Here is a 25,022-nt window from a genome sequence, read left to right on the forward strand (position 1 = left end):
TTTCCAAGAACTCCTTGTTATCTATTGCTGCGGAGATCTCTAAGCACACATGAACTTCCTGTTTCCTCGGTTGTGGGGCAGTAATTCTGCATCAGCCTGTGTGTGAGAAGAGTTGTTTGAAGTTAACAAAAAGTAGAGACTTGGGTGTATGATTCTGGAGGTAGATGAAGGTGAGAACCATTTCTTCACCCAGCAGTGTCAGGTTTGCTCTGACACCTCTTGATGTGCTGAGGTGATTTAGATTTAATGTAACTTTCTACTTGGGTTACACTTGGAGGAGCTTTATTTAATCTTGGTGTCAGGGAAAGCTTAACAATTCTCAACTCAGGGGTTTGGTTTCTCCTCCTGTTTAAATAAAGCAAAGAGAATTCTAGAATCCTTTCCAAACCGTAGTGTGTCAGCCAGCGCTGTGTCAACCGTGACATTCCTCTTTTCTTTCCCATGCAAGAATGCAGGGATGAGTTTTACTTTAATTAGAGCTGCTTGTGTTGCATAGGCTGTTGGAGAAGCGATTAATATGTGAAGGGAGAATGGGATTGCTGCATCCAGTTGGAGATGAGCTCAGTAATACAGTAATACCAGTGAACTCCTGAGACCACAGAGCCAGTTCACCTCTGATGAGGTTGTAAAACACAAGATGAGCAGGCATGAGATTCCTGTTGAGTGTTATTACTTGGACATCGGGAATCTCATCTCCTTTGCCATACTCTGGAGCATTTGGGCTACTCCAGAGCTTTAATCCAAGCCAGGAACTTGATAGTCTACACATGGAGTTAATGTAGCCAAAGGTCTGGGAGCAAGGTTCCAAGCAGCAGTGCTCACTGGGATCTCTGCCTACTTCGCTCTTCATAAATCAAGCTTTTTCCAGGGTATGATGTTTTCATCTTCAACTCCTCTTTGGTAAGTCCACTGAGCTCCATAGAACGTACAGCCAGAATCCTGTGATACTTTATACTATAGGGTTGTGCGTATGGGCTGAAGCGTGAGGACTGTGGGACTTGGCCCTTGATTTATGGCTTGTGGTGTTTCAGCTTCACTCTGGATTTTAGGCTTGGCGTCAAACACTAAGCTTGAAGGAAGCACAACAGATAAGAGGAGACACCTCATCAGCCAGGGCAAAGATTAGCTACATCTTTCTGAAAGTAAGGAATGCTGCTTTTGTCAAAATTCCATGTATTCTCTGAAGTTTCCAGACCAGCACAGAAATACAAATGCCTTTTCTGGCTGAACTGCCAAGATCTGAGCTAGTACTGCTTCATGTGCTCTGCTACTGTTCATCCAGAGCAGCTGGAGAACAGAAAGGAAGGAGCTGTAAGTACTGGTGGCATAGGAGAACAGGCTTTAATGCTGGTGAAGGAGTTCCTTTGGCTCCTGTAATGAGCTTGGTGGAAATAAGAAGTAATAAAAAGCAGCTCTTCTGCTTTATGGTGGGACACAGTGTCTGGCAAGTGAAGCAGTGGGTTACATGCTGCTCTGAGTGCCCGTGGTGGGCATGGGGGAAGTCTGTAGTATTCCATAGGTGGGAAGAGCGTGGATGAGCCTTGGATTCACAGTACTGTTCTTACACTGAAAATGAGTTAGGTGAAACCTGTTTCATGCCAGCCTTAGCCTGTTGTTAGCACTGTTGCTTCCTGCCATTCCTATTCTCTAAGACAGTCGCTTTTACAGTAATGGAGCCACAAGTCATGGCTTGAAGGGAGAAAGCACGAGTCGCTTCACCGGGTGAGGAGCTGAGGAGAGGCAGGTAATGGAGGTGAGCATGTCACCTTTGTCTTGCCCAGCTGTGTTTTGCTTTGCAGGTGGGTTCTGCAAGTCTGAAAAGATAAGAATGTGCGGTTGTAGGATGCTTGATCTTAATGAATTGCTTTTTTGTCTTCCTGAGGCAGAGCTGATAAAAGGATTATTGTTGCTTGGAGCCTGAAGAGCCATGAGGGGAGTGATGCTGCAGCCAGCAGGGAGAAAGCTGAGCTTCCCAGTGTATGAAGGGACCTGCAAAACTCACCATGCCCAGGATAAACGGCTGAGCCTGCAAGAGCAACACCTCTTCAATGGCAAAGAGAGATGCTGACCTTCAGCTGGAACCAAATCTGTGGCTGAAAATGCTTTCATTTCCAAGTGTAATATGATTAAAATCAGTTTTTTCAAGCTGTGGTCTCCTCAGTCTTGTCAGAGCAGTCCCATTCTCTTTGGTTTAGCCAGGATAACTTTGTACCTGCACACATTCTCTATTCAAAGATGTGAAAGCTTTCATCCTGTCTGGTTTCTGTCTTTCCTTAAGAGGCTGAAATTTCCCCCTGCCCTTTTGACGTGTTTTTTCTAGGGAATACTTATGCAATGTTCCTCAGGGATTCTGGGCTTTGTAAACAGGTCCTGGATTTTTCCTTGCAGGACAAAGGGAGGCGAGGAACAAGAGAAGAGAAACATCCTGATTCATAGCCCGTGTTTACTCTTTGGTGGAGCTGTGCTTTGGAACATGTGGTCATAGGACAGGCAGCACTGCGTGTTCCCTGGGTGTTCAAGCATTGCTGCTGCTTCCCAGCTGCTGGATGACATCTTTGAGGGTCACGGGTGGGCAGAGGGCCAGGCGTGTGCTCAGTGCTGCTGGGGCTGTGCTGTCATGGGCAGCCTCGTGAAGGTGAGCTGCAGCACAGCAAAAACCTGCTTTCCCTGCATCCCACCCAGCACCATCCTCCCTGGAGGCCATGGAGATGCTGCGAGGGCTGGAGCAGCTCTGCTCTGGAGCCAGGCTGAGAGAGCTGGGCTGGGGCAGCCTGGAGAAGAGAAGGCTCCTGAAGGGGAGACCTGAGAGCAGCTCCAGTGCCTAAAGGGGCTGCAGGAAACCTGGAGAGGGGCTTGGGACAAGGGCCTGTAGGGACAGGCCAAGGGGAATGGCTTGAACCTGCCCGAGGGGAGACTGAGCTGAGCTCTTAGGCAGAAGCTCTTCCCTGTGAGGGTGCTGAGGTGCTGGCACAGGCTGCCCAGGGCAGGGCTGTGGTCACCGTCCCTGCAAGCATTCACACTGTGTAGACGAGGCCTCAGTGCTGTGGGTTAGTGGTGGCCTTGCAGTGCTGGGAACAGTTGGAGTTGATGAACTTGAAGGTCTTTTCCAACCTGGTTGATGCCGTGAGCTCTCTCCTCATCCCAAAGCCCTTGATGGAACCAGAAAATGAGGTAAAAGGAGAACTGGGCGCTTTGGAGTTCCAAAGACACCATGTTTACCATAGGAAGCGTTAAGGAAGGGGTAGGGATGCTGCTTGTGATGCAGTGGGATCAGAGGTAAAACTCAAACAAAACACCCTAAAATTACCTTTGTTCGAGGACCCCCAGCTCTGCAGAGCACCTCTCTGAGGTGGCATTAAGGCTGAGGTTCCTCCCTGCTCGTTGGTGCCAATTGGGGATCCCATAAAGCAGTGCTGAGGATGAGGTGGCTCCAGGAGCCCAGCCTGGGCAGAGCTGCCCAGCTCCATGGGGACCTGCTGGAGACACAGGGAAAGCCAAGCCCCACAGACACCCCCTTTTTGCTCCTCTGTGGCCTCAGTGCCTGCTCGTTACCCAAATACTCCTTAGGAGCTGGTTTGGGGCTGTGTTGTGGCCGTGAGCGGAGATGGGTTTGGGGCTGGGTTTGGGTCTGGGTTTGGAGTTGGGTTGGGGCTGGGTTTGGAGTTGGGTTTGAGCTGGGTTGGAGCTGGGTTCAGCTGGGTTTGGAGCTGGGTTTGGAGCTGGATTGGAGCTGGTTTGGGGCTGGTTTGGAGCTGGTTTGGAGCTGGGTTGGGGCTTGGTTGGAGCTGGGTTGGAGCTGGGTTGGAGCTGGGTTGGAGCTGGGTTTGGAGCTGGGTTGGAGCTGGGTTGGAGCTGGGTTGGAGCTGGGTTTGGAGCTGGGTTGGAGCTGGGTTTGGGTCTGGGTTTGGAGCTGGGTTGGAGCTGGGTTGGGGCTTGGTTGGAGCTGGGTTGGAGCTGGGTTGGAGCTGGGTTGGAGCTGGATTGGAGCTGGTTTGGGGCTGGTTTGGAGCTGGGTTGGAGCTGGGTTGGAGATGGATTGGGGCTGGTTTGGGGCTGGGTTGGAGCTGGTTTGGAGCTGGGTTGGAGCTTGGTTGGAGCTGGGTTGGATCTGGGTTGGGGCTGGGTTGGAGCTGGGTTTGGAGCTGGGTTGGAGCTGGGTTGGAGCTGGGTTGGTGCTGGGTTTGGGGCTGGTTTGGAGCTGGGTTGGAGCTGGGTTGGTGCTGGGTTTGGAGCTGGGTTGGAGCTGGGTTGGAGCTAGGTTGGAGCTGAGTTGGATCTGGGTTGGGGCTGGGTTGGAGCTGGGTTTGGAGCTGGGTTGGGGTTGGGTTGTGGCTGGGTTGGAGCTGGGTTGGAGCTGGTTTGGAGCTGGATTGGGGCTGGTTTGGGGTTGGGTTGTGGCTGGGTTTGGAGCTGGATTGGAGCTAGGTTTGGAGCTGGATTGGAGCTGGGTTGGAGCTGGTTTGGAGCTGGGTTTGGAGCTGGGTTGTGGTTGGGTTGTGGCTGGGGCGCAGCAGCCGCCCGCTGGTTCTGTCCATCCCTGGTTTTCAGCTCTGAAGCTCCAGATTTACCCATTTGCTGCCAAAATGCCACTTCTGGTAGGCGTTTTATAAGGAAAAGATAGAACGAACATTGTGCTTAAGTTTTCACCCCAGACAATGAGCCGCAAAGCCCTGCTGTCCCCGTGCTGCTTCCTCTGCCTTCCCTCCCCCTTCCACCATCAATTCCCCAACGACAAACCCAAGGCCAGGCGTGCTCCACAAACTGCCTTTGGAAATGAGCTTTTATTGCCGTGATCTCCTTGTTTTTATGATTGATTTCACTGTGTGTGCCGGGGAAAGGCACCAGGCACCCTTCTGGTGTCTCAGGCCCAAGCTGGGCTCTGCCCGGCCCCCGGGAAGGCACTGATCCCCCAGCAGAGCCCGTTGCTGCCGCTGGGCTGTGTTCAGCAGGATGGAGTGGAGCCCTTGCACAGGGAGTTGCGGTAATTCCTGTAGGAGCTCCGGAATGTGCTGGCTGCCCTCTGGAAGCACTCCGCCGCCCGCCTGTCGCACTCACAGCTCCGTCTTTGACACCAAGTCCCCGATCCTGGAAGGAAATGGGGTGGGATGGGGATGGGAGAAGGGGGGGGAGAGGTAGAAGATGGCTCTTGGACCACCCCGGTGGGGTACGCAGCCCCGTGTTGAGTTTGGGGCATCCCCCAACCTGTGCTGCGTGGGGCTATAAATCATGCATGGCCATAAAGTTCAGGTGACTTTATCTATCTATGTATGTACAGATACTTGCTTAGATTACAGGGAAGTGCTTTGTTTTTAGGCACTCACCATGAAAGGACAATGTTTGCGTTGGGGAAAGGGAGGCAGCAGGGCCAGGTCCCCATCTGAGATGGGAGGGTTGCCTCAAACCTTCAGTATTGGCCCTTACAGAAGGGCAAGCCCCTCCTTTGGGAGGTCCCTGAGCTCTAACCCTCACCATATTCCCAGGCAACAGTAATTTGCCCTATTCCTGGCATTTTTCCCTCCTTTCCACCCTCTCCCCAGCTGGTTTCCAGGCCTTGATAATGGCCTGAGGACATCTCGGAGGAGAGGTGCGTGCTTGGCCCCGCGCCGCCTCTCACCGCACGTTATCCTGCTTCCCTGGATGGAGTACTTGTACGTGACCAGTTTGGGGCTGCAGCGAGAGGAGGCCAGCTTCTTGTAGCAGCAGTCGTGGGCATGGCAGCACCTGCGGGCACGAGAGGGAGCGATTGGGATGGTGCCATGGTGGTGAGCATCGGCCATGCTCACACCAGCACCGTGAGGAACGTGTCCCGTTTGTCCTGGGTTAGGTGCTCTCCTCGTGCTGCATGGCCCGTGCTGCGGGAGCAAGGGGAGGTGACTCACACCTTTGGCATCACCAGCGTTCTAAACGCTTCCCCCTGCTTACAAATGGCCCGCAGCTGGATCCCAAAGCATCTCTGCCTGATGCAGAAGCAACGCTGCTGTGCCCCGTTCCATCATGTGCTGCCACTGAGCAACGCTTGAGGAGGACAAGCAGTGATGCTCCCGGGAGCAGGGCACGCGTTCCCTGCGCTGATGCAGGGAGAGGGAGGCAGCACCGGGTCCTGACTCACCTGTCGGTGGCATCCAGCGGCTGCCTGGATCCCCCCAGGCCGCAGTAGCAGCCGTAGCCGTTGTAGGACAGCGGCGATTTCCCTGTCTTGTGCTTGATCATTGAACCGAACTGGACCACGTTGCAGGCAGCAAGCGCCAGCCCTGCCACTGGGGACAGCGGCGTTAGGAGCAGGGGGAAAGCAGCCTCCCCTCCTACCAAAGAGGGTTTCCCCCTCCCCGGTTCACTTTATGGAGGGTACTCACAGCAGAGGAGCAACAGGAAGAGCTTCATGGCTGGGGGTGGCAGCTCCGGTGTCCGGGTGAGCCCAGGGTGCCTCCAGTCACACCTTTTATAGCCCCATGGGCTGCCTGGCACGGCCCCTCCTTCAGAGAGCCCAAAGTGGGCAAATATTGACAAATGTCACCATTTTGGTGGCACTGTGTGTGCGAGCCTCTCTCGGCGCTGCTGGAGGCCTCAGTGGGGAGCCCTTTGCAGGGGAGGTTTTGGTGGACTGGGATGAATGGGGCAGACTGGCGCTGAATGCATGCATGGCTCCTGGGTATCTCAGCATCCCAGTGGGAAAACTTGAGGGAAAATGGGAACCACTTTGCTCCTGGATGACTCTTTTTGATGTCTAGGTTGGAAAACACCGTTGTGTATCTTACCCTTTCCATCCTGACTTACCAGGCAGGGAGGAAATGCAGCCAGTGCAAAGCATCCTCTACTTCTGAAGTACCCACGTGTGTGAGATGCAGCGTCGTGAGCAGAGGAAGAGCTGGTGGCCCTCCAGCACGGGCTGTGGCAAGAGATGGGGCTGAGTTTCCCTGGGTCATCAGTGCCCAGAGGCTCCTTCTGTATGGGGATGTTCCATTGTTTCCCCTGTGTGCATTGTCCTGCTCTCAGAACAGAGCAGGCGTTGCTCATGGACCACTGGGTGAGCTGTCTGGCTCACGTTTAGGGCACTGGAGCTGGTGCAGGGCTGGAGCCCAAGTGTGATGGGGAAGGGCTGAGGGACCTGGGGGGTTCAGTCTGGAGAAGAGAAGGCTCAGGGGGGACCTGATGGCTGCCTCCAACTGCCTGACAGGAGGATGGAGCCAGGAGGGGCTGGGCTCTGCTCCCAAGGAACAAGGGATGGGACAAGAGGAACCGGCCTCAAGCTGCACCAGGGCAGGGTTAGATGGAGCTGAGGAACAATTCCTGCCCCAGAGGGTGCTCAGGCATTGGAACAGGCTGCCCAGGGCAGGGCTGCAGGCACCGGCCCTGCAAGTGTTCACACACCCTCAGTGCCATGGGTTAGGGGTGGCCTTGGCAGGGCTGGGTAAGGGTTGGACTGGGTGAGCTGAAAGGGCTTGTCCATGATTTATGTAAAAGGAAACTCAGGCAAGCAGCAGGGTAAGAGCAAACAATACCGGGGGTGTACATGGGAAGGGTGACGGGGAGGACGGCTGTCACTGGCAGACAATCTCTAATGCAAGAGGTGATGCTGAGTGGCCATTTAGCAGTTCCCTTCTGGCAGAGCTTGCAGGTGCACAGTGCTCTGCGAGGAGCCCCAGCGCCAGCCAGGGCGAGGAAATCCCCTGTCAGTGATGGGGAAACTGAGACAGGAAACAAGGATGTGACTTGTGTGAAACCATGATGGGAAGAAGGAACTTGGGTCAGGGCCCCAGCAGAATCTCTCTCCCCTCCGTCGGGAGCCTTTTGCACCCCTTCTCTGCCTTTTCTCCAGGCAGAAAAGTACATAAATCGTTAAAATTCACCCTGGATTTCAGCAGGGAGAGCGAGTTCCAGCTCACCCTGACCCGCAGCCCATCTCTGTGACCGTCCTGCTCCCATCTGGGCAAGGATGTGATCCTTTATCTGTGCCAGCGGACAGCAGCTGCGGGGCGAAGGGGCTGCCCTCTCCTCCCTTGTCCCCCTGAGGATGAGCATAGCTGGCAGAGCTCGGTGCTGGCCTCCAGCCAGAAGGAACCGTTGCTGATTCCAGGGAGATTTCCTGGTGCCACCGAGTTCAGCTTTGACATGAGCCGGGGTGGGAACGGCAGCTGCCGAGGCCACGTTTGCCCCCTGTTCCTGTGGCTCCCCATTGCTGAGCCCCACAGGGGTCACGGAACCAGGACCTCGCAGTGGGGCAGAAACCCCGCTTTATGGGGATGCTGCTGTGGTGAGGGGGGAAGCAGCCGGTGCCTGAGCCGCCTGTGCTCGGGGCTGCTGCAGAACCGGGCCAGAGCATTCCTTTCCAGTGAGAAATGTGTTTTGCTGCGAGGCGAGCTCCTGACCACCCCACTGCAGCAGAGGTTGCCAGCGCCCGGCCCTCCCCAGCATCACGCTGCCCTTTGCATCAGCTTGGATTGCTCCATCTCGGAACATCCGCGCGTTTCAGAGCCCGAAGGCTCGGGGATGAGCGGGGATGTGCGGATGCAGGCCAGGGGCAGACCCAGCACCTCCCAGGTGTCCTTTGCACTGGTTTTCCATCGGGAAACCCAGCCGAGGCGTTATCTGCTGCCTGCGGGCGGTGGGCGCTGCCGGCACCGGTCACGGCTCGCTGAGGACCGAACCTTTGCGCTCTCTGGTTTTATTTGGGAGCAGCAGAAGGGAACGCGCTGATAAAAGCGGAGGGAGCGGAGGGGCTGCCCAGGAGCCGAGGGGGGACGCGCGCTGGCTCCATCTCGCCCTTGAAGCGACGGGGAGCGGGTGCCCACCGGTCCCTTGTTCCTCTGTGCTGAGGGCTCCCCCTGAGCTCTCTCCCTCCTCGGCCCCGGTGCGCGTTGGCACAGCTGCACCAGAGGGCGGCTGTACTCGTGTCGGAGCCAGAAAGCCCCACGGAGGAGACGCGGCGGGGCTGGGATTCGCTGCTGGCCCCGTCCCTTCGCTCATCAGCCCGGATGCGGTTCAATGCACGGAGCCCTTTGGCTTCAGCACCGCCCGCCTCGGCCTCGGCCCCGGCACTTGCTGCGGCGCCGGAGCTGCCCCCGGCTGCGGATGCGGCAGAGCAGGGCTGCCCGCTCGCACCGGCAGGCGCCCCTTTGGCACCAGGTCCCGGAGCCTGCGGACACCGGAGGGAAGCGCAGCTGAGCCCTCCCCTTAGGGCAGCTCCGCTAGTGCTGCCCGGGAAAGGGAAATGGGAAAAGGAAATGGGAAAGGGAAAGGGCGCTGGGAAAGGGAAATGGGAAAGGGAAATAGGAAAGGGAAATGGGAAAGCAAGCTGGAAAAGGGAAATGGGAAAGGGTGCTGGGAAAGGGCGCTGGGAAAGGGAAATGGGAAAGGGAGCTGGGAAAGGGAACTGGGAAAGGGAACTGGGAAAGGGAAATGGGAAAGGGAGCTGGGAAAGGGAACTGGGAAAGTGAGCTGGGAAAGGAAAAGGGCGCTGGGAAAGGGAAATGGGAAAGGGAAATAGGAAAGGGAAGTGGGAAAGCAAGCTGGAAAAGGGGAATGGGAAAAAGAAATGGGAAAGGGCACTGGGAAAGGGAAATGGGAAAGTGAGCTGGGAAAGGGCGCTGGGAAAGGGAAATGGGAAAGGGAGCTGGGAAAGGGAAATGGGAAAGGGCACTGGGAAAGGGTGCTGGGAAAGGGAAATGGGAAAGGGAAATGGGAAAAAGAAATGGGAAAGGGCGCTGGGAAAGGGGAATGGGAAAGAGAAATGGGAAGGGGAAATGGGAAAGGGAAATGGGAAAGGGAAAAGGAAATGGGAAAGGGAAATGGGAAGGGGAAATGGGAAAGGGAAATGGGAAAGGGAAATGGGACGGAGAGAGGAATCCTGGGGCCCATCGGGGACTCACTGCAGGGGCGCCCTCCTGCCTGGGGCCCAGGGAAGGGCTGCGCTGGTCCCACGCGGCAGCGCCGTGCCGCCAGCCTGGCGTAGCAGCAGGCACGGAGCCGGCAGCACCTGCGGCGAGAAGAGAGCCTGGGCTCACCCGAGCCGCGGCACCAGCGGCTGCGGACCCGCCTGGAACGGGCCCGGCGAGCTCGGCATCCTCCTGCTCTGACCCACGCAGAAGCTGCCCGTGCCAGCCCGCCCTTACACAGAGCCTCTTCTCTACTGCCCCGTGCTCCCTCTGCCCAGCTCTGGGACCATCCTGGCCTCAGGACCATCCTCCTCTGGAGCCATCCCGCTGACTTCAGGCAGCTGCTGCCGGCACAGCCCCACTGACTGCAGGGCTGGGATTAGGGTTGAAGGCGCCTTCCCTAAAGCCTGTTCCCCTCCTGCAGCTGCCCATCGCCTGGTCTGCTTTATGCAAGGCTTTAGAGGTTGCTCATGACCCCTGGGGTTACCCTGGGGCCAGCGTTAGCCCTCAGAGGCAGCACTGTCTGTACCGGTCCATTGAAGCCCTCGACGTGCCCCATCCCGAGGGGCAGCCATGGGTCACATTTCCTACGGTGCTCCCCTCGAGTCCTGGTGCAAAGGCGTGCGGGAGCTTCCCATGAGCTGTGAACACACCTAAGGGGACCAGAAAGTGTGATTTTTACAGTTATGTGCAGAAACAAGGCCTGGGGAATGATGGGGACGGTGTCCCCGTGGAGCACACAGGGGTCTGGGGATGCTCCGTGCATCAGCACAGGGCTGCAGCCTGGCTGCCAGCTGTGGGCCAGGGATGGCTGCACTTACTGCAGGCAAACAGCACTGCCGCCATCAGCAGGACCTTCATCTTCCTCTCACCCAGGCCTGGGGGGAGAAACAGGACAGGCTCAGCAGGGCAGGGTGACAGGCACTGCCATTGAAACCTTGCTGCTGAAGTCAGGTCTGATCACCCCAAAATCAGCGGTGGGGAAGGGAGCCGTGCCCTCTGGCATCTGTGCCGCTGCTGCTCCCCTTGGCCAGCAGCAAACACTTTGGGAAGCTGCCCCAGCACCCGAGCACCTCCTGCCTCCCATCCCACTGCTTCCAGCACCCAGGGCAGCACTCTGCAGGGGCAGTGCCGCTACCCCCTGGGCCCGAGGTTCTCTCTGAGAGCACTGGCAAGCAGCAGAAGCAGCTCTGCAGCATCCCCCCTGTGGCTTTGCGCTGCAGCAGCCATGAGCCCGCCCCACGGGGGGAGTTGCTCACCGGGGGATGGCTCCGTCTCCCCTTCCTCGCTGTCCTGGGGAGCAGCCCCTCCGCGTCCGGCCCGCGGCTCCCAACTGGAAGCGCTGAAATCACTTCTCTGTCCCAAAGCTGCTTTCTGCTACGCCCCTTCCCTCGCTGGCCAAGCCCCTCCGGCCCCGTGGGCTGCAGCCCCGTGACGCAGGGGCCGGGACGGAGCTGCTGCATGGCCTGGGGAGGATGCGGGGCTTTCGCAGAGGGGATTTCTGTGCTGCCCGCAGAGGGGTGGTTTGAGCACGTTGTTTATTTTCGCTGAGTGAACTCACAGCAGCACTGACGTGGTTCACACAGGCAGGGACGGAGGGAGGTGGGGATGCAGAAGCTGGCCCCATGTCCCAGCTCCCATCACCAGCAGGGATGTGGGGATGTGTGGGTGCAGAAGCCGGCCCCATGTCCCAGCTCCCATCACCAGCAGGGATGTGGGGATGTGTGGATGCAGAAGCTGGCCCCACGTCCCAGCTCCCATCACCAGCAGGGATGTGGGGATCTGTGGATGCAGAAGCCAGCCCCATGTCCCAGCTCCCATCACCAGCAGGGATGTGGGGATGTGGGGGTGCAGAAGCCGGCCCCATGTCCCAGCTCCCATCACCAGCAGGGATGTGGGGATGTGTAGGTGCAGAAGCTGGCCCCATGTCTCAGCTCCCATCACCAGCACAGATGTGTGGGTTCAGAAGCCAGCCCCATGCCCCAGCTCCCATCATCAGCAGGGATGTGGGGATGTGTGGATGCAGAAGCCAGCCCCATGTCCCAGCTCCCATCACCAGCAGGGATGTGGGGATGTGTGGATGCAGAAGCCAGCCCCATGTCCCAGCTCCCATCACCAGCAGGGATGTGGGGATGTGTGGATGCAGAAGCCGGCCCCATGTCCCAGCTCCCATCACCAGCAGGGATGTGTGGGTGCAGAAGCCAGCCCCATGTCCCAGCTCCCATCACCAGCAGGGATGTGGGGATGTGTGGGTGCAGAAGCCAGCCCCATGTCCCAGCTCCCATCACCAGCAGGGATGTGGGGATGTGTGGGTGCAGAAGCCAGCCCCATGTCCCAGCTCCCATCACCAGCAGGGATGTGGGGATGTGTGGGTGCAGAAGCCAGCCCCATGTCCCAGCTCCCATCACCAGCAGGGATGTGGGGATGTGTGGGTGCAGAAGCCAGCCCCATGTCCCAGCTCCCATCACCAGCAGGGATGTGGGGATGTGTGGGTGCAGAAGCCAGCCCCATGTCCCAGCTCCCATCACCAGCAGGGATGTGGGGATGTGTGGGTGCAGAAGCCAGCCCCATGTCCCAGCTCCCATCACCAGCAGGGATGTGTGGGTTCAGAAGCCAGCCCCATGTCCCAGCTCCCATCACCAGCAGGGATGTGGGGATGTGTGGATGCAGAAGCCAGCCCCATACCCCAGCTCCCATCACCAGCAGGGATGTGGGGATGTGTGGATGCAGAAGCCAGCCCCATGTCCCAGCTCCCATCATCAGCACCGGTGCCTGGGGTAGAATCGGTGGCTCCTCCTGTAGCTCCCGATGCTTCTCTTCAGGCAAAGGGCCAGGCTGCGGTCGCACTCGCAGGAGAGCTGGGAGCACCACGAGCCCCTTCCTGCAGGCAGAGGGGACCCCTGGGTCACCCCCAGCCCGGGGTGGGGGGCACCCCCTTTGCCAGGACCCCACTCACTGCAGGAGGGGCTGCTGCCGGCCCAGTCGTAGAGGTAGCTCTGGGCTTTGGCGTTGCACTGGTGGCTCAGGAGGCTGTCGTAGCAGGCATCGTGCAGCTGGCAGCACCTATGCGGGACCTTGAGGCTTTGGGGCCTGGCTTTGCTCCCTTTGCCCCCCACATTTAAAGCCATGCTCAGGCAGGGGGGTGTTGAAGCCGCTCTTACCTGTCTGTGGCATCCTTGGGCTGCCCCTTGCCCCCAAAGCCGCAGTAGCAGCCGTAGAAGGAGTAATGCAGCAAGGTGTTTTTCCCCGTCGCCTTGGTGACCATCCTGTGCAGATCCCAGAGGCTCCCATGGGCTGGGGACAAGGCTGGGGAGGAGGGAATAGGTGGGGTTCACGCTGACGTCCAGCCCCACAACAGCATCTCCACCCCTCCAGCTCCCAGATGGGTACCGGGCTGGTGATGTCTTTACGACTGGTGCATGGAGCAGAGTACTCAGTGCAGGAGAGTTGTTGTATGTTTGGTGGTGGGAAAGGGTCAGGAAATGACCAGCCTGGTCCTAATTTCCATGACTACACCACAAGGAGAACCGTGGTGTGAGGGAGGACACTTACCCCATGCAACCAGCACAGTGAAGGCCAGGTTCATCTTCCTGACAGCCCTGAGAGAGGAAACCAAACCATTCCCCTGTTCCATCAACCACCTCCCTTTGTACTTCCCCTCACCGGGGGCAGAGATGCTCCCACCTCGGGGAGCGAGAGGGTGAGGCTGTGCTGGGGATGGGAAGCGATGGGAATTGGCTGGTGGAGGAGTGGAGAAAGCAAACCGAAGGGATAGGAGGAAAGGTCGGAGGAATGATGGAAAAGGTTGGAAACCCTGGAGGGCTGAGCCCACTGCTCTGCCTCTGGGCTGGTGGCTCAGGAGGCTTCCCTGCTCCTGCTTCCCGCTTGCACTGGTTGAAGTAGGGAAGGGAGGAGCAGCGTTCCCACATCCCTGCTTACCTCCCGAAGCCGCCACTCGCTCCCGGGGCCCTGCAGCTGCCTGGATGTGCTTTATATAGTTCACTCCCTGCTGCCAGGTGCTTGTTGTACCCAAGTCTTGCCGACTGGGCTCTTCTGTAAATGAGAAGGCACCGTCCTTCCCCTTTACAGGACCGCAGGGGCTCCCCTCAGCGCCCTGCCTGTGCTCACAGGGCTGGGAATGGGCAGGCTGAGCTCTCAGAGCAGCATTTCCAGCTCAAGGAGGAAGCCAACGCTCTGTGTCCCAGGCCAGGGGTGCCCCAGGGCCTTTTCTCTGCCCTTCCCAACCCCCCGGTGCTGTATCAGGGTGGGAAGGTGCATGGGCTGCAGTGAACGCATCACTACATGTGCCTGTCCCAGGAGCACGGGTTATGCAGCCTCTGGGTGAGTAAATGCTCACCCCCAGTGTGAGGGGAATGGATCAGAACCTATATTTAATGATGAGTGAATGCAGCTTCCCTCTGTTTCTCTTCCTGCTTTTACACCTCCCCATTGCAGCCCCTGTGCAGAGCTCATTCCCCATGGAGAAACCATTCAGTCCACACTGGGGTGGACGGGGCTTTGACATCTTCCCCCCTCCTTGTGCTCTTCAGCCTTCACGTTGGCCATATTTGTACATCAGCGTCACAGGAAGATCCCAAATCACCTCCCACATTTCCCACCACCATTATTCCCATAAAAACACCTTTTGGCAGTATCCCACCTGCCCCTTAAAGCACTGCTTTGGTTTTGCTCTGGGATGAGCTCAGCTGAAAATCCCCACTGGGAGCAGGGCTCAGCACTGGGGGACCATTGCTGTTGCCAAGCCCTGTGCATTACAGGCACTGCTGCTGCTGGGACCATGCGAATGTCGGGGTCAGGCTCTGGTGTGGCTACGGGGTGCGATGCAAAGTGCCCCCCAACTCAGGAGCTCGGTTGCCACCAGTGCAGTGCCTCAGTGGCTCTCATGGAAAACCATCACAGAGGATCACTTTAAACACCTTTTATTACCTTTGCTGGGAAACGGAATCAAGAGAGGAAAGGGAGGAGGAAGGGACAAACGGATGGAAGCTGAGGTGTCCTTTTGGGAAGGGGGATCTCCATCCGTAACGTGTGAGTGCCCTTCCTCACCCTCAGCATCACTGCAGGGGCTCTGGCCGTGTTCAGCCCCCACATCAGGCTTTTCTTGCCGTAGCCATAGGGAAAGCCAGTGAACCCCTGCAGCCCCGCTTGCAGACCCCCCCTGCTCAGCACTGGAGTTTGCTCCCTCGGCATTTCAGCTTGAAATAGAAGAGGTAGGATTTGTTGTAGGAAGGCAAAGTGCTTGCGAAGCACGAAGCCACCGCCTGGTCGCACAGGCACGTCTCTCTCTTGCACCAGCTCTGCTCCTCACCTGCGGGGGGAAAACACTGCTCTACAATGGCTTTTCTGCTCAGCAGCAGCAGCGATGGGGCCCCTCCGGGCACCCCTGATGCCTGGAGCTGCCCCTGGGAAGAGCACGCAGCATCGTGCCCAGTGCTCGCCCTCCCCAAGCCGCCTGCATCCCTTGTGCTCATCCCCGGCTGTTCATCATGTGCCGCATCCTGCACGCACCCAACAGGGCACCAGGCTGGATCCACCCCGGGGGGGGACGTCCTCCTGTGTACCTGGGGTGCTGTGGGGACTCCGTGGGACCCCCCCCCCCCCTGCTCTGTGGCACTCACCGCAGACGATGTCTCCATCAGCAACACTGAACTGGTAGGGGGTGACCAGAGGGGTGCATGTGCCCTCTCTCAGCTTCCTGTAGCAGCAGTCGTGGGCATGGCAGCACCTATGGGGGACACCTCAAAGGTGAGGGAGGGAGGGCCCAGCCCCACATTTAAGGTGATTGGAAGGAGGGGATGGCCAAGACAGCCACAAGATGTGGCTTGGGAGCAGTGCAAACCCCCTCTGCAGAGCACAGCGGTGCCCAGGGAGGTTTGGGGGCCCCCTGCCCCGGGTTATCCGGATACTCACTGGTCAGTGGAGTCCACCGGGGTCCCTCTGCCGCCGATGCCGCAGAAGCACCCGTACCAGCTGTAGGAGAGCAGCGCGCTTCTCCCCGTGGCCGCCCTGATCATCTGCTCCAGCTCCAGGACGCTGCTGCGGGCCGGCAGCAGCCCTGCAGGGCACAGGGATGAGCTGGTGCGGGGCCAGGCCAGCGGCATTCCCTGCGCCTTGCACCAGGAATGGGAATGGAGTCTGGAAATACGAGCTCTGGGGCATGGGAACCATGGGAAGCACCCCCAAACCCCTCAGGATTATGTCTGGTCTCTGCAGCTGCCCCATTCAGTCTGGAGGATCATAGAGTCATGGAATGGGTTGGGTTGGAAGGGACCTTAAAGCTCTTCCAGTTCCAACCCCTGCCATGGACAGGGACCCCTTCCACTGGAGCAGCTTGCTCCAAGCCCCTGTGTCCAACCTGGCCTTGAGCACTGCCAGGGATGGGGCAGCCACAGCTTCTCTGGGCACCCTGTGCCAGCGCCTCAGCACCCTCACAGGGAAGAGCTTCTGCCTTATCTCCAACCTGAACTTCCCCTGTTTCAGTCTGAACCCATCACCCCTTGTCCTATTGCTCCAGTCCCTGATGAAGAGCCCCTCTCCAGTATCCAACAAGATGTTAGTGCTCTCTGAGGAGGCTGTGCCATACTTGCATCCTGCAGCCCTGACCAGCTCTGGCCTTGACACAGGCAGGAAAGCTGGTGACAAAATAACTACGGATCTCAGCATCCCAACTCCTCCCCACCATGGCGACCTCCAGGGCTTTCTAAGTCTCCTTTGCCAGCAGAAGAGGTCGCAGCCTGGCGCGGTGAAACCAGGGCACTTACCGCAAGCCAAGAGCAGAGCGAAGAGGAGAGTCTTCATCCTCAGACTGGTCCTGGAGGAGGAAACAGCAACAGTGGGCAATGAGCAGGACCCCGAGGGCAGGACCGATGCCACCACGCCTGCGCCAGGGGCATGGAGCACCATGACATTGGTGTTACCAGGGACGCACAGCATTGAGAAGGTACCCCTGTGCCCCAGTGCACCCAGATGACTCCTGACGGGGCCTTTGAGGCTGGTTTTGGGACGTGGCGCGTGGCAGGGATGTGCACAGGGACACAAGGGTTTCAAAACCGGGGCTGGGGGAGCTCACTGCTCACTGCTGCAGCCTCCTGAAGAGAATGGGCAATAAAGTTCCCCTCGTCCTTATCTTGCCTGCACCTCGCAGCTCCAAGGCTGCTGCTGGCTCAGTGCGTTTGCTTTATAGAGATGGCGAGGTCCAGCCCCTCCTCTGTCTGTGCTGGTGGCTCTTGTCCCTGTGGAGCAGGTCTTGCCATGGTGCCCTCGGTGAAGGAGAAGGTTCCCATCCTTCCCCTTTCCAACTGCCAGTGCAGCCTGTGGTGATGCTCCCTCCACCACCTCCCTTTGCTCATCTGCTCGTTGCCTGCACCTCGGGCCACCTCCATCTCTGCTGGATGAGCTGGTCAAAGCCTTGGCTGTGATTTAATATCCACAGGTTTCAGCGGAGACACAGGACAAAAGGGGTTTGTGCTCAGGACACCCCGAGGTCGCTGCATCCCTGCTCAGCTGCAGAGGTGACACTGGCCTCAGTGCTTGGCTTTGTCAGCTCACACCCTGCAGCCTCTTGGGTCTTTCCCTTGTGCTTGCCCCCTCTCAAATCCACTGCATCTATTCCTTGTGTCTGTGGTTTTCCTGCCCTCAGGGCATGGGAGACTCTGGGAGTGTGAGGGGCAAGGGGTCTGTGAAATGGAATCACCATAAAGGCCATGGAAACCCAACTTGGAATGCTTTTGAACAGAGTTTATTTAATCACCACAGCTGAGACCTGACACCAAGCCACAAGGGAGGCAAGAACCTGAGGAGATAAGGAACAAAAGCTGCTGTTTTCCCTGCTAAACCGCAGGGCCCAGAGCAAACAGACACTAAGGTATGCAGGGCTCCACCTCGGTGATCAACCACACTCCCAGGAAGGGAATTCCGGGAGGGAATGGTAAGAACCTGGCTCAGGGGGCTCTATTCAAGAAGAAAAGCCCTTGTTGAATCCCTCACCTCCCCCCTCTCCTCCAAGGTCTATCCAGGGCTCTTCTTCCCTCTATTTCCCTCTATTTCCTGCTGCCAAGTGAACAAAAAGCCATGCAAGCCCCATAAGGGAATGCTGGTGAGGAGCAGCTCGCCTGAATCCCCCCTCAAGGGTGCTGAGGGGCTTTCCCATTCATCATCTGCACATGGAACCATCTCCTTGCCACTGGTTGCATTGGTTTGCATTGCAATGATGCCAACCAGTGGGTATCACACCGGCACCCAAACCCCCTCCTTTCCTCCCCTGGCATCCCTGATGGTTGATCATTCCCTTCCCACCTCATCCACACAAAACTCCCATTGGAGATGTCCCCGTGGTGGTTGTTCTGCACTGCTCATGCTCACAGGCTTGGTTCATGTATCCTTGCCCTTTGGGGTGGGTTTGCTCATCTCTTGGCCCTCATCTCCCAAGGTTTTGGGGTGCAGTTTGACTTACCCCATGTGAAAGGCACCATCCAGGGGCTGGGATCACACAGATCGGGGATCCAAAGGTGCCTTTAACCAAATCCCCTCATTCTAAACCCTCTCTCCTTGAGGGTTTTTACCCTCTCTTCAACGGAGCCACCAACCCCAAGGCTTAAAACCCACCCATGGAAGTTGTTATCCCCTTGGAAAGATGCCATATTCCAGCTTTCCTCTGGAGCAAACAAGGAGGGGCACTAACCTGGGTATGTGTTTCTTGAGGGCCGTACTGAAGTGTAAATACCCCCAGTGCTTTGATCTGCAAAAGCACGTGGCTTTGGTGCAATATTCCAGACCATCCCAAGGATGGGATGAGCTGATACTCACCCATCTCCTTACCTTTTAGTGCACGGGTCTGCTTTGATCTTCCCCCCCGGCAGGGTGGAGATCCCCAGTTTGATGGTAGGTAAGTTAGTTATTGCTTGTTTCTTGCTCCTTTGATGGGCATCTGTAAGTGGGAGCAGCATCTGGTTAGCTAGAGGCGGCTTTAGAAAGGGATTAAGGAGGAGAGATGGAAATGCCATCGTGATGTGGTGTGTTTCCACAAGGAAAACTGACTCAGGGCCCTACCAGCTCTCCCAGCACAAAGAAAGCATAGAAGCCCCCCTGGGTTGTTGGTTTATGTCCCTGGCTGATGTTGTGGGTCATTTTTAAAGGTGTTCTCATCAAAACGCATGAGTTTGGTGCTGATTTGGCCAATTGATTCAGCATCGCTCAGGTGAAGCTCTTCAATCACACCACTGGAAATCAGGTCACAGGAGGGGGAAAGCCCAGTCCTGTTGCTCCCGTTCCTCTGCCTTTGTTCAGGAGAAGTTCTAACGCCCTGCTAAAAACTTTTGGGGTTAAAAAGAAGGTTTTCAGTATTAAAATAAGGTGAGTGGCACCGTTTTGTCTTGGGGGGTACAAGAGATCCTGTGGGAGGATATCAGGATCCCTCCAGGAATCGGGAGAGGACCCCACTGCGACCACCCTGTTCACCCCTGTCTGCCTTGTGACCCTCAGGATGAAGCCTCAGCCCCACACGAGGTGGAGGAGCTGCCCCACTGCACTGCTGAGGCTGGTCCCTGCAGAGCCCACACTGGGGCACAGCAGTTGTCTCTCCTGTCTGCACCAGTGCATCACAGCTGGAATCCTTGAATCCCATGTTGGAAGGGACCTCAAGGATCATAGAGTCACAGAATCCCGGCCTGGTTTGGGTTGGAAGGGACCTTAAAGCTCCTCCAGCTCCAACCCCTGCCACGGGCAGGGACCCCTTCCACTGGAGCAGCTTGCTCCAAGCCCCTGTGTCCAACCTGGCCTTGAACACTGCCAGGGATGGGGCAGCCACAGCTTCTCTGGGCACCCTGTGCCAGCACCTCAGCACCCTCACAGGGAAGAGCTTCTGCCTTATCTCCAAACAGAACTTCCCCTGTTTCAGTCTGAACCCATCACCCCTTGTCCTATCCCTACAGTCCCTGATGAAGAGCCCCTCTCCAGCATCCTTGCAGCCCCCTTCATCTGGTCCAACCTTTACTGGCACAGCAGGACCTGGACTCGACAGCCCAGCACCCGTCCAGCCGGATCTTCCATGTGCCCAGTGCTGGAGTCACCTCTCCCCTGGGGAGACCATTCCAGGCTGGTTGCTCTCAGTGTGCAGTTTCCCTCTCGGTACCCACCCCTTGGATCACCTCCGTGGCCCTGCCGTGTCCCATCCCCGTCCCTCTCACCCTGCTCTGCGCACGGACACCCCAGCTGCGCACAGGCCGCCATCACCTCTGCCCACGCTGTGCCCAGCCCCACACCGGACCCCCAGCAGCGCTCCCGAGCAGCCGCTCGGCGGGCACCAGGACCCTGCGGCGCCCCGGGGCGGGGCCTGCCGCGCGACCGGAAGTGCGGCTGTCGCCGTGGCAACGCGGCGCTGTTCGCCGGCGGGCGCGGGCTGCCGGGGCTGCAGGTGAGGGGCGGTGGGCCCGGGCCGGGCCGGGCTGTGGGGCCGGGCTATAGGGCGGGTCTAGGGCCGGCTGTGGGACCGGGCTATGGGGCGGGTCTAGGGCCGGGTCTAGGGCCGGCTGTGGGGCCGGGCTGGGGGGCCAAGGCTGGGCTTCAAGGCTGTGAAGCTGGGGTATAGGCCTAGGCCCTGATTGTGGGCCCAGGGCCAAACTGCAGCACTGAGGACCCTGCTCGGAGCTGGGCTGTGGGGCCGGGGCTTGGGGTGCCTGTGGGCACAGCCCCTCCCTGGCTGCCGCTCCCTGTCACTGCCAGGCACCCCCGTGTAAAGTGCACTGGGTTTAAACGGCTCCTGTGGTAAAACTGCTCTCCCCTGTGCTGAGGGGGCAGAGCTCCTCTCCCAGCAGGTCCCGCCATGGCTTTTGGCGGGCTGTTTGCTCTGGGGGTTCTCCATTGAACTGTGATATCTCCTAAGTGCTGCAGTGCGTTGGGAGCTCCTCCTCAGAGCATACAACCACAGCTTGTTGTTGCCTTGGAGTTACCTGTTGGAGGCAGTGAATGAAGGGAACACCCCCCTCCCTTCCAGGAGCTCCAGGGAAACTCCAGGGAGTCACTGGAACAGTGTCCCTGTCCCTGCTCCATGCTCACAGAGGGACAGAGCTCTCTGTCTCCAAGCAGCTTCATGCTGGAGCTGCTCAGGGCACATCTCTGCTGGGGGACCTGGCTTTGGCTGTGCTTGGTGCTGGTTGCTGTCAGGGAGGTGGAGGAGCAATCATGCATTAAGGATGCTGGGGAGGGACTCCTGATGGGGACTGTAGCAAGAGGACAAGGGGTGAGGGGCTTAAAGTGAAGCGGAGGAAGCTCAGGTTAGCTAGAAGGAAGAAGTTCTTTACCATAAGGGTGGTGAGGCACTGGAATGGGTTGCCCAGGGAGGTTGTGAATGCTCCATCCCTGGCAGTGTTCAAGGCCAGGTTGGACAGAGCCTTGGGTGCCATGGTTTAGAGCGAGGTGTCCCTGCCCATGGCAGGGGGTTGGAACTGGATGATCTTAAGGTCCTTTCCAACCCTAACTATTCTATGATTCTACGCAGTAAGGAACGCATCGCTGGCAAAGGGCTGTTCCCTTCTGTTTGTCCCAGCTGGGTGATGGGCAGTAGGTTAGGCCAACTCCATCACTGCTGGAGAATGCCAAGGGATCAAGGTTGACTTCCCCCCACTCTGGTAACTCCTCCTGAGTAAAGCATAGAGGAGCTCTGGGACCTTCTCTTTCAGGCCTTTACACTGAGGGTGGTCAAGCACTGGCACAGGTTGCCCAGAGAGGTGTTGGATGCCTCATCCCTGGAGACATTCCGGGCCAGGCTGGATGTGGTTCTAGGCAACCTGATCTAGATGGTGTCCCTGCTCAGTGCAGGGGGTTGGACTGGATGAGCTTTGAAGGTCCCTTCAACCCAAATTATTCTGTGACCCTGTTGGACTTCTCCAAAATGTTGATGTGAAGGTTGTGGCTCAGTTTCCTGGGCTTCTGGACTGCTTTGTCCTTGTAAAGCACAAGTGGTCTGAGAGGAGCTTAAGTTGGAAAACACACCACAGAATGCAGCTTTATCTTTAATAAGGGATTAAAATCAGTCTCTGTTGAGCAGCTTTGGTTGCAGAAGTCAGAATGGGCTTCTCTGTATTGAATCAGACTTATCTCAGAGGTCTTCAGAGATCTTTAGAAAGACAAGTTCAGTCAGTTTTACCCTAAAGTCCACACCAGCACTTGGTCTGTCACTGCAGGAACAGAGGTGGGAGCTGTAGGGGGGATAAAGCTCTTTAGAAGCTTTCTGACCAGTTCCTGTAACTCTTCCCTCTACTGCCCCATCCACAGGTGCCTTGAGAAGCAATGGCCACAGCAGCTCTGCTGAACTCAGCACCATCTCAGCTCTGCTTCCCTTCAAGCACAGCAGCCTCTTCCCTGTGGTCAGACACCACCACCATGCACGTCACCAGGCCAAAATCTGCCAAGGGACGCACCAGGTCCAGCTTCAACTACTCTCAGAAGACGGAAGCTTGTCCTTGCCACGTGCCATCTTCACCACCACCACCAGCTCCGCACCAGCTAGCAAGCAGCCGGAGAGCATTATTCAGGAAACCAGCATTCCCATCCAGCCAGGTGTCTCCCAAGGAGATCCCAGAGCTCCTGCAGCACGTGCCTTTGAGGACCTCCTGTTCCCTGAACAAGTACAGGGTGCTCCCCTCCATCGGCTTCAAGGGCACAGGGAGCAGCACTGTGGAAGCAGTGGCTGAACAGATCAACCAGCTGAAGGTAAGCGGGAAGCGGGAGGACTTCCCAAAAGGCAAAACTCTTTCTGAAAAGCAAGAATCTGCCAGCATGTCATTGGAGAGCTCACACAAGCAATGTCCTCCTGAGAAGCCAGGAGGGAAAATGAGCCCTTCGGCATCAGCTTTGGGAGGTTTGGAAGAGCTGCCAAAGGAAGAGTCTCACTTGCTGCTTGCTGTTCGCTCGCCCTCTGGGCAGAGGTTTGAGCATCATTTCCAGCCCACTGACAGTCTCCAGACGGTCCTTGCCGTGGCAGAGCAGAAAACATCAGCCAAATACAAGCATTGCAGTGTTGAAACGATGGAGGTGCCCTGCAGGAGTTTCTCTGACCTGACGAGGTCCCTCCATGAATGTGGGATCCTGCACAAGTCCGTGCTGTGCATCCGACAGAAGGAGCAGCACGACGCTGATCTTTAGGGTCCTTCTGCTGAGCAGGATGCATCACTTCATCTGAAAAATAGTTTGATGTTTCCTGGGCCTACTTCTTCATCTTGTCACCTTCCAAACCCTCCCTGTGAAGCAGACTTGTCTATATGTCTTGAGACAGTGTTTGAGGTATATGTACCTGCTACGTCAACAGCACTTTTCTTCAGGTGTGCCATCACAAACTGCTTTCTGAGTGTCATCACCTTTGTTCGTTTGAAGTTGCCGATGTTCCCCTTTGAAGACTGATGTTTCCAAGAGTTTCCCATTTGTTCTTTCCTGTATTTCAGGGAGGTACCACTTCCCACAGTGGATCTGGATGCAAAGCACCTATTTGGGAAGGTAGAAAAGGAACTGGTTTACACTGGAGGACCATTTTCAGTAGACATCCTTAGCATCTTGAGAGTGACTGAGATGGAGCTCAAACCCCCAAACCATCCACAAATAATGGATGATGGTGAAGTATTCAATGAATTGACTGGTGGGGATACACTTGGGAGGGCTCTGCCTCTTCTGAGTAACTTCAGTGCGGCTTTTAGAGCGTGACTACATCATCCTTTTCAGAGCAGACAGTTGTTATTTTGGCTGTATTGGTGAGCACCTGGATTTTCCACTTAAGTTTTCCTTCTCTCCTCTAACTTGTGTGATCCATAGGTAAGAATAGATGCGTAGTTATGGTGGGATGTTACAAAATACTTCCATTTAGACCCTTTACACTGAAATGAGTGAGTCCAAGAAAGCAAGTGCTGCTTTGGCATTTGCCTGAGGACTTACTTGGCTCACGCAGCAGAGCAGGTTTCACCATTTCACCAAACCATCATTAAAGAAAGGCTCATAGGGTGATTTTGGCAGGTTTTAGATCAATACAACATGCTTGTGCTAAGTAAACCAGACCTTTTAGGTTTCTAATGGAAATTCTTATGGTTCAGATAATTCCATCTACTAGAAAAAAGGCTCATTTGCCACACAAATGAGCTGATTTTAATGTTTTGAGGTACACCCAGCTGGTTTTTAACCTCAGTGCCAAACCAATTCAGAGCAGTAGAACCAGAGCAGCAGCAGAATGCTCATGCTGGCATTGACCAAGAGCATCTTGTTCTAAAGCAAGTGTCCAGCAGCTCTCTGCAAGTGGTACCTGGTGAAATGGTGTTACTTGCAGCTGCAGGTGACTGTGCAGCAGCAATCCTGGTGTCTTCAGGGGGAGACCAGGACACTGAAACATCCAGGTCCTTTCAGTCAGACCTCAGTGGGGAGCAAAGGATTTCACTGTGGTACAGAACTGTTTTGTGTCTCATTCAGTGCTAGGTGATTAACTCCCTTCTTCTGGTCTTGTGTGTGTTACTGCTGCATTTCAGAGTGTTTTCATGCTGTGTGATAGTGCAATCAATAAAACCTTTTAGGCTGAAGCTTGGATGTTAAATGATTTATGTGAACTGGAGGTGGAGCCATTGCATCTTGTGGGACACAAGAAACTGTTAATTTGATAGCAGATACCTCAGGGAATATCCAACCAGGACTTTGCCCTCAGCACCTTGCATATGCCTTCCTGGAGCTCCTCTCTCCATCCTGTATCAAGTACAGGATGGCAGGAGAGGAAGTGCTAACAGCCAGGGATACAGTGACCACCACACGGGTTTGAGAGGGCACAGGGGCTGATGCTTCAACCAAGGATAGAAGAGGAAAGAGCAACTTGGATTGTCAGGGGACAGCACTTCTCAAGCTGGAGGATATTTACTCCTCCTGAATATTAAGATAAAAGTTAAGTTAAAAGGTATCCATGTTAAGATAAAACTGAATGAGTTTGGTCTTCAAACTCACCCAGGCTCTAGCATTTCCAAAGATGGGCATATTAGTTATTTCCTTTTCCTAAATCACATGAAGTCTTGTCTTGGCTAGTGCAAGGGAAAACACCTTGTCTCCCCCAGTTCCCTTTCTCTTCCCTACAGAAGTCTTTGAGGGATGGATGCAGGGGGGATCTCAGCA

At 56.5% G+C, this 25,022-nt stretch overlaps 5 protein-coding genes across 7 annotated transcripts; 1 reads left to right on the top strand and 4 right to left on the bottom strand.

The window, feature by feature from the left end:
- Window positions 1-4,898: 4,898 nt before the first annotated feature.
- Window positions 4,899-6,573, bottom strand: LOC133214461 (group IIE secretory phospholipase A2-like). Of its 2 annotated transcripts, XM_061357364.1 has the most exons (4): window positions 6,354-6,573; window positions 6,110-6,257; window positions 5,615-5,721; window positions 4,899-5,085 (listed from the first exon to the last, which is right to left on the bottom strand). In XM_061357364.1, exons 1-4 carry the CDS (start codon window positions 6,379-6,381, stop codon window positions 4,943-4,945), a joined length of 426 nt encoding a protein of 141 aa, XP_061213348.1. In that variant the 5' UTR covers window positions 6,382-6,573; the 3' UTR covers window positions 4,899-4,942. The 2 variants fall into 2 exon arrangements, with proteins under 2 accessions (XP_061213348.1, XP_061213347.1); XM_061357363.1 differs by lacking the exon at window positions 4,899-5,085 and having other exon boundaries at window positions 5,248-5,721.
- A 2,262-nt stretch (window positions 6,574-8,835) lies between these two features.
- Window positions 8,836-11,288, bottom strand: LOC133214462 (basic phospholipase A2 Tpu-G6D49-like). Its single transcript, XM_061357366.1, has 5 exons — window positions 11,132-11,288; window positions 10,694-10,750; window positions 10,402-10,525; window positions 9,867-9,973; window positions 8,836-9,133 (listed from the first exon to the last, which is right to left on the bottom strand). Exons 2-5 carry the CDS (start codon window positions 10,731-10,733, stop codon window positions 9,003-9,005), a joined length of 402 nt encoding a protein of 133 aa, XP_061213350.1. The 5' UTR covers window positions 10,734-10,750; window positions 11,132-11,288; the 3' UTR covers window positions 8,836-9,002.
- Window positions 11,289-12,578: 1,290 nt separating this feature from the next.
- On the bottom strand, window positions 12,579-13,237 carry LOC133214463 (basic phospholipase A2 Cdr-13-like). 2 transcript variants are annotated; one of them, XM_061357368.1, is made up of 3 exons: window positions 13,034-13,237; window positions 12,829-12,935; window positions 12,579-12,753 (listed from the first exon to the last, which is right to left on the bottom strand). In XM_061357368.1, the coding sequence occupies exons 1-3, from the start codon at window positions 13,135-13,137 to the stop codon at window positions 12,632-12,634; spliced, it is 333 nt and encodes a 110-aa protein (XP_061213352.1). In that variant the 5' UTR covers window positions 13,138-13,237; the 3' UTR covers window positions 12,579-12,631. The 2 variants fall into 2 exon arrangements, with proteins under 2 accessions (XP_061213352.1, XP_061213351.1); XM_061357367.1 differs by having other exon boundaries at window positions 12,829-12,953.
- Window positions 13,238-14,796: 1,559 nt separating this feature from the next.
- Window positions 14,797-18,942, bottom strand: LOC133214460 (phospholipase A2, membrane associated-like). The gene is made up of 5 exons (XM_061357362.1): window positions 18,711-18,942; window positions 16,655-16,704; window positions 15,804-15,948; window positions 15,512-15,618; window positions 14,797-15,201 (listed from the first exon to the last, which is right to left on the bottom strand). The coding sequence occupies exons 1-5, from the start codon at window positions 18,893-18,895 to the stop codon at window positions 15,056-15,058; spliced, it is 633 nt and encodes a 210-aa protein (XP_061213346.1). The 5' UTR covers window positions 18,896-18,942; the 3' UTR covers window positions 14,797-15,055.
- Window positions 18,943-20,222: 1,280 nt separating this feature from the next.
- On the top strand, window positions 20,223-23,481 carry UBXN10 (UBX domain protein 10). The gene is made up of 2 exons (XM_061357369.1): window positions 20,223-20,304; window positions 22,164-23,481. Exon 2 carries the CDS (start codon window positions 22,179-22,181, stop codon window positions 23,031-23,033), a length of 855 nt encoding a protein of 284 aa, XP_061213353.1. The 5' UTR covers window positions 20,223-20,304; window positions 22,164-22,178; the 3' UTR covers window positions 23,034-23,481.
- The last annotated feature ends 1,541 nt before the right edge of the window (window positions 23,482-25,022 follow it).

This window comes from Neopsephotus bourkii, unplaced genomic scaffold (assembly GCF_033783945.1).
Source record: "Neopsephotus bourkii isolate Nb327-2 ecotype Australia unplaced genomic scaffold, CSIRO-AGI_Nbou_v1 NB_891, whole genome shotgun sequence".
Lineage (NCBI taxonomy): Eukaryota > Metazoa > Chordata > Aves > Psittaciformes > Psittacidae > Neopsephotus > Neopsephotus bourkii.

Excerpts from the sequence above, each read along its gene's own strand:
- LOC133214461 (XM_061357363.1), bottom strand. The coding sequence starts at position 6,381 with ATGAAGCTCTTCCTGTTGCTCCTCTGCT. Across the intron at positions 6,258-6,353 it reads CTTCCTGTTGCTCCTCTGCT|TGGCAGGGCTGGCGCTTGCT; the intron begins GTGAGTACCCTC and ends CGCTGTCCCCAG. Across the intron at positions 5,722-6,109 it reads CCGCTGGATGCCACCGACAG|GTGCTGCCATGCCCACGACT; the intron begins GTGAGTCAGGAC and ends TCGTGCCCGCAG.
- LOC133214462 (XM_061357366.1), bottom strand. The coding sequence starts at position 10,733 with ATGAAGGTCCTGCTGATGGCGGCAGTGCTGTTTGCCTGCA. Across the intron at positions 9,974-10,401 it reads TCGAGGGCTTCAATGGACCG|GTGCTGCCGGCTCCGTGCCT; the intron begins GTACAGACAGTG and ends TTCTCGCCGCAG. Across the intron at positions 9,134-9,866 it reads GGCAGGAGGGCGCCCCTGCA|GCTCCGGGACCTGGTGCCAA; the intron begins GTGAGTCCCCGA and ends CGGTGTCCGCAG.
- UBXN10 (XM_061357369.1), top strand. The coding sequence starts at position 22,179 with ATGGCCACAGCAGCTCTGCTGAACTCAGCACCATCTCAGCTCTGCTTC.
- LOC133214460 (XM_061357362.1), bottom strand. The coding sequence starts at position 18,895 with ATGGCATTTCCATCTCTCCTCCTTAATCCCTTTCTAAAGCCGCCTCTA. Across the intron at positions 16,705-18,710 it reads GCAGACCCGTGCACTAAAAG|GACCAGTCTGAGGATGAAGA; the intron begins GTAAGGAGATGG and ends TTCCTCCTCCAG. Across the intron at positions 15,949-16,654 it reads CGCTCTGCTCTTGGCTTGCG|GGCTGCTGCCGGCCCGCAGC; the intron begins GTAAGTGCCCTG and ends TGTGCCCTGCAG.
- LOC133214463 (XM_061357367.1), bottom strand. The coding sequence starts at position 13,137 with ATGGTCACCAAGGCGACGGGGAAAAACACCTTGCTGCATTACTCCTTC. Across the intron at positions 12,954-13,033 it reads CCCAAGGATGCCACAGACAG|CCTCAAGGTCCCGCATAGGT; the intron begins GTAAGAGCGGCT and ends CAGGCCCCAAAG. Across the intron at positions 12,754-12,828 it reads CGGCAGCAGCCCCTCCTGCA|GAAGGGGCTCGTGGTGCTCC; the intron begins GTGAGTGGGGTC and ends CTCTGCCTGCAG.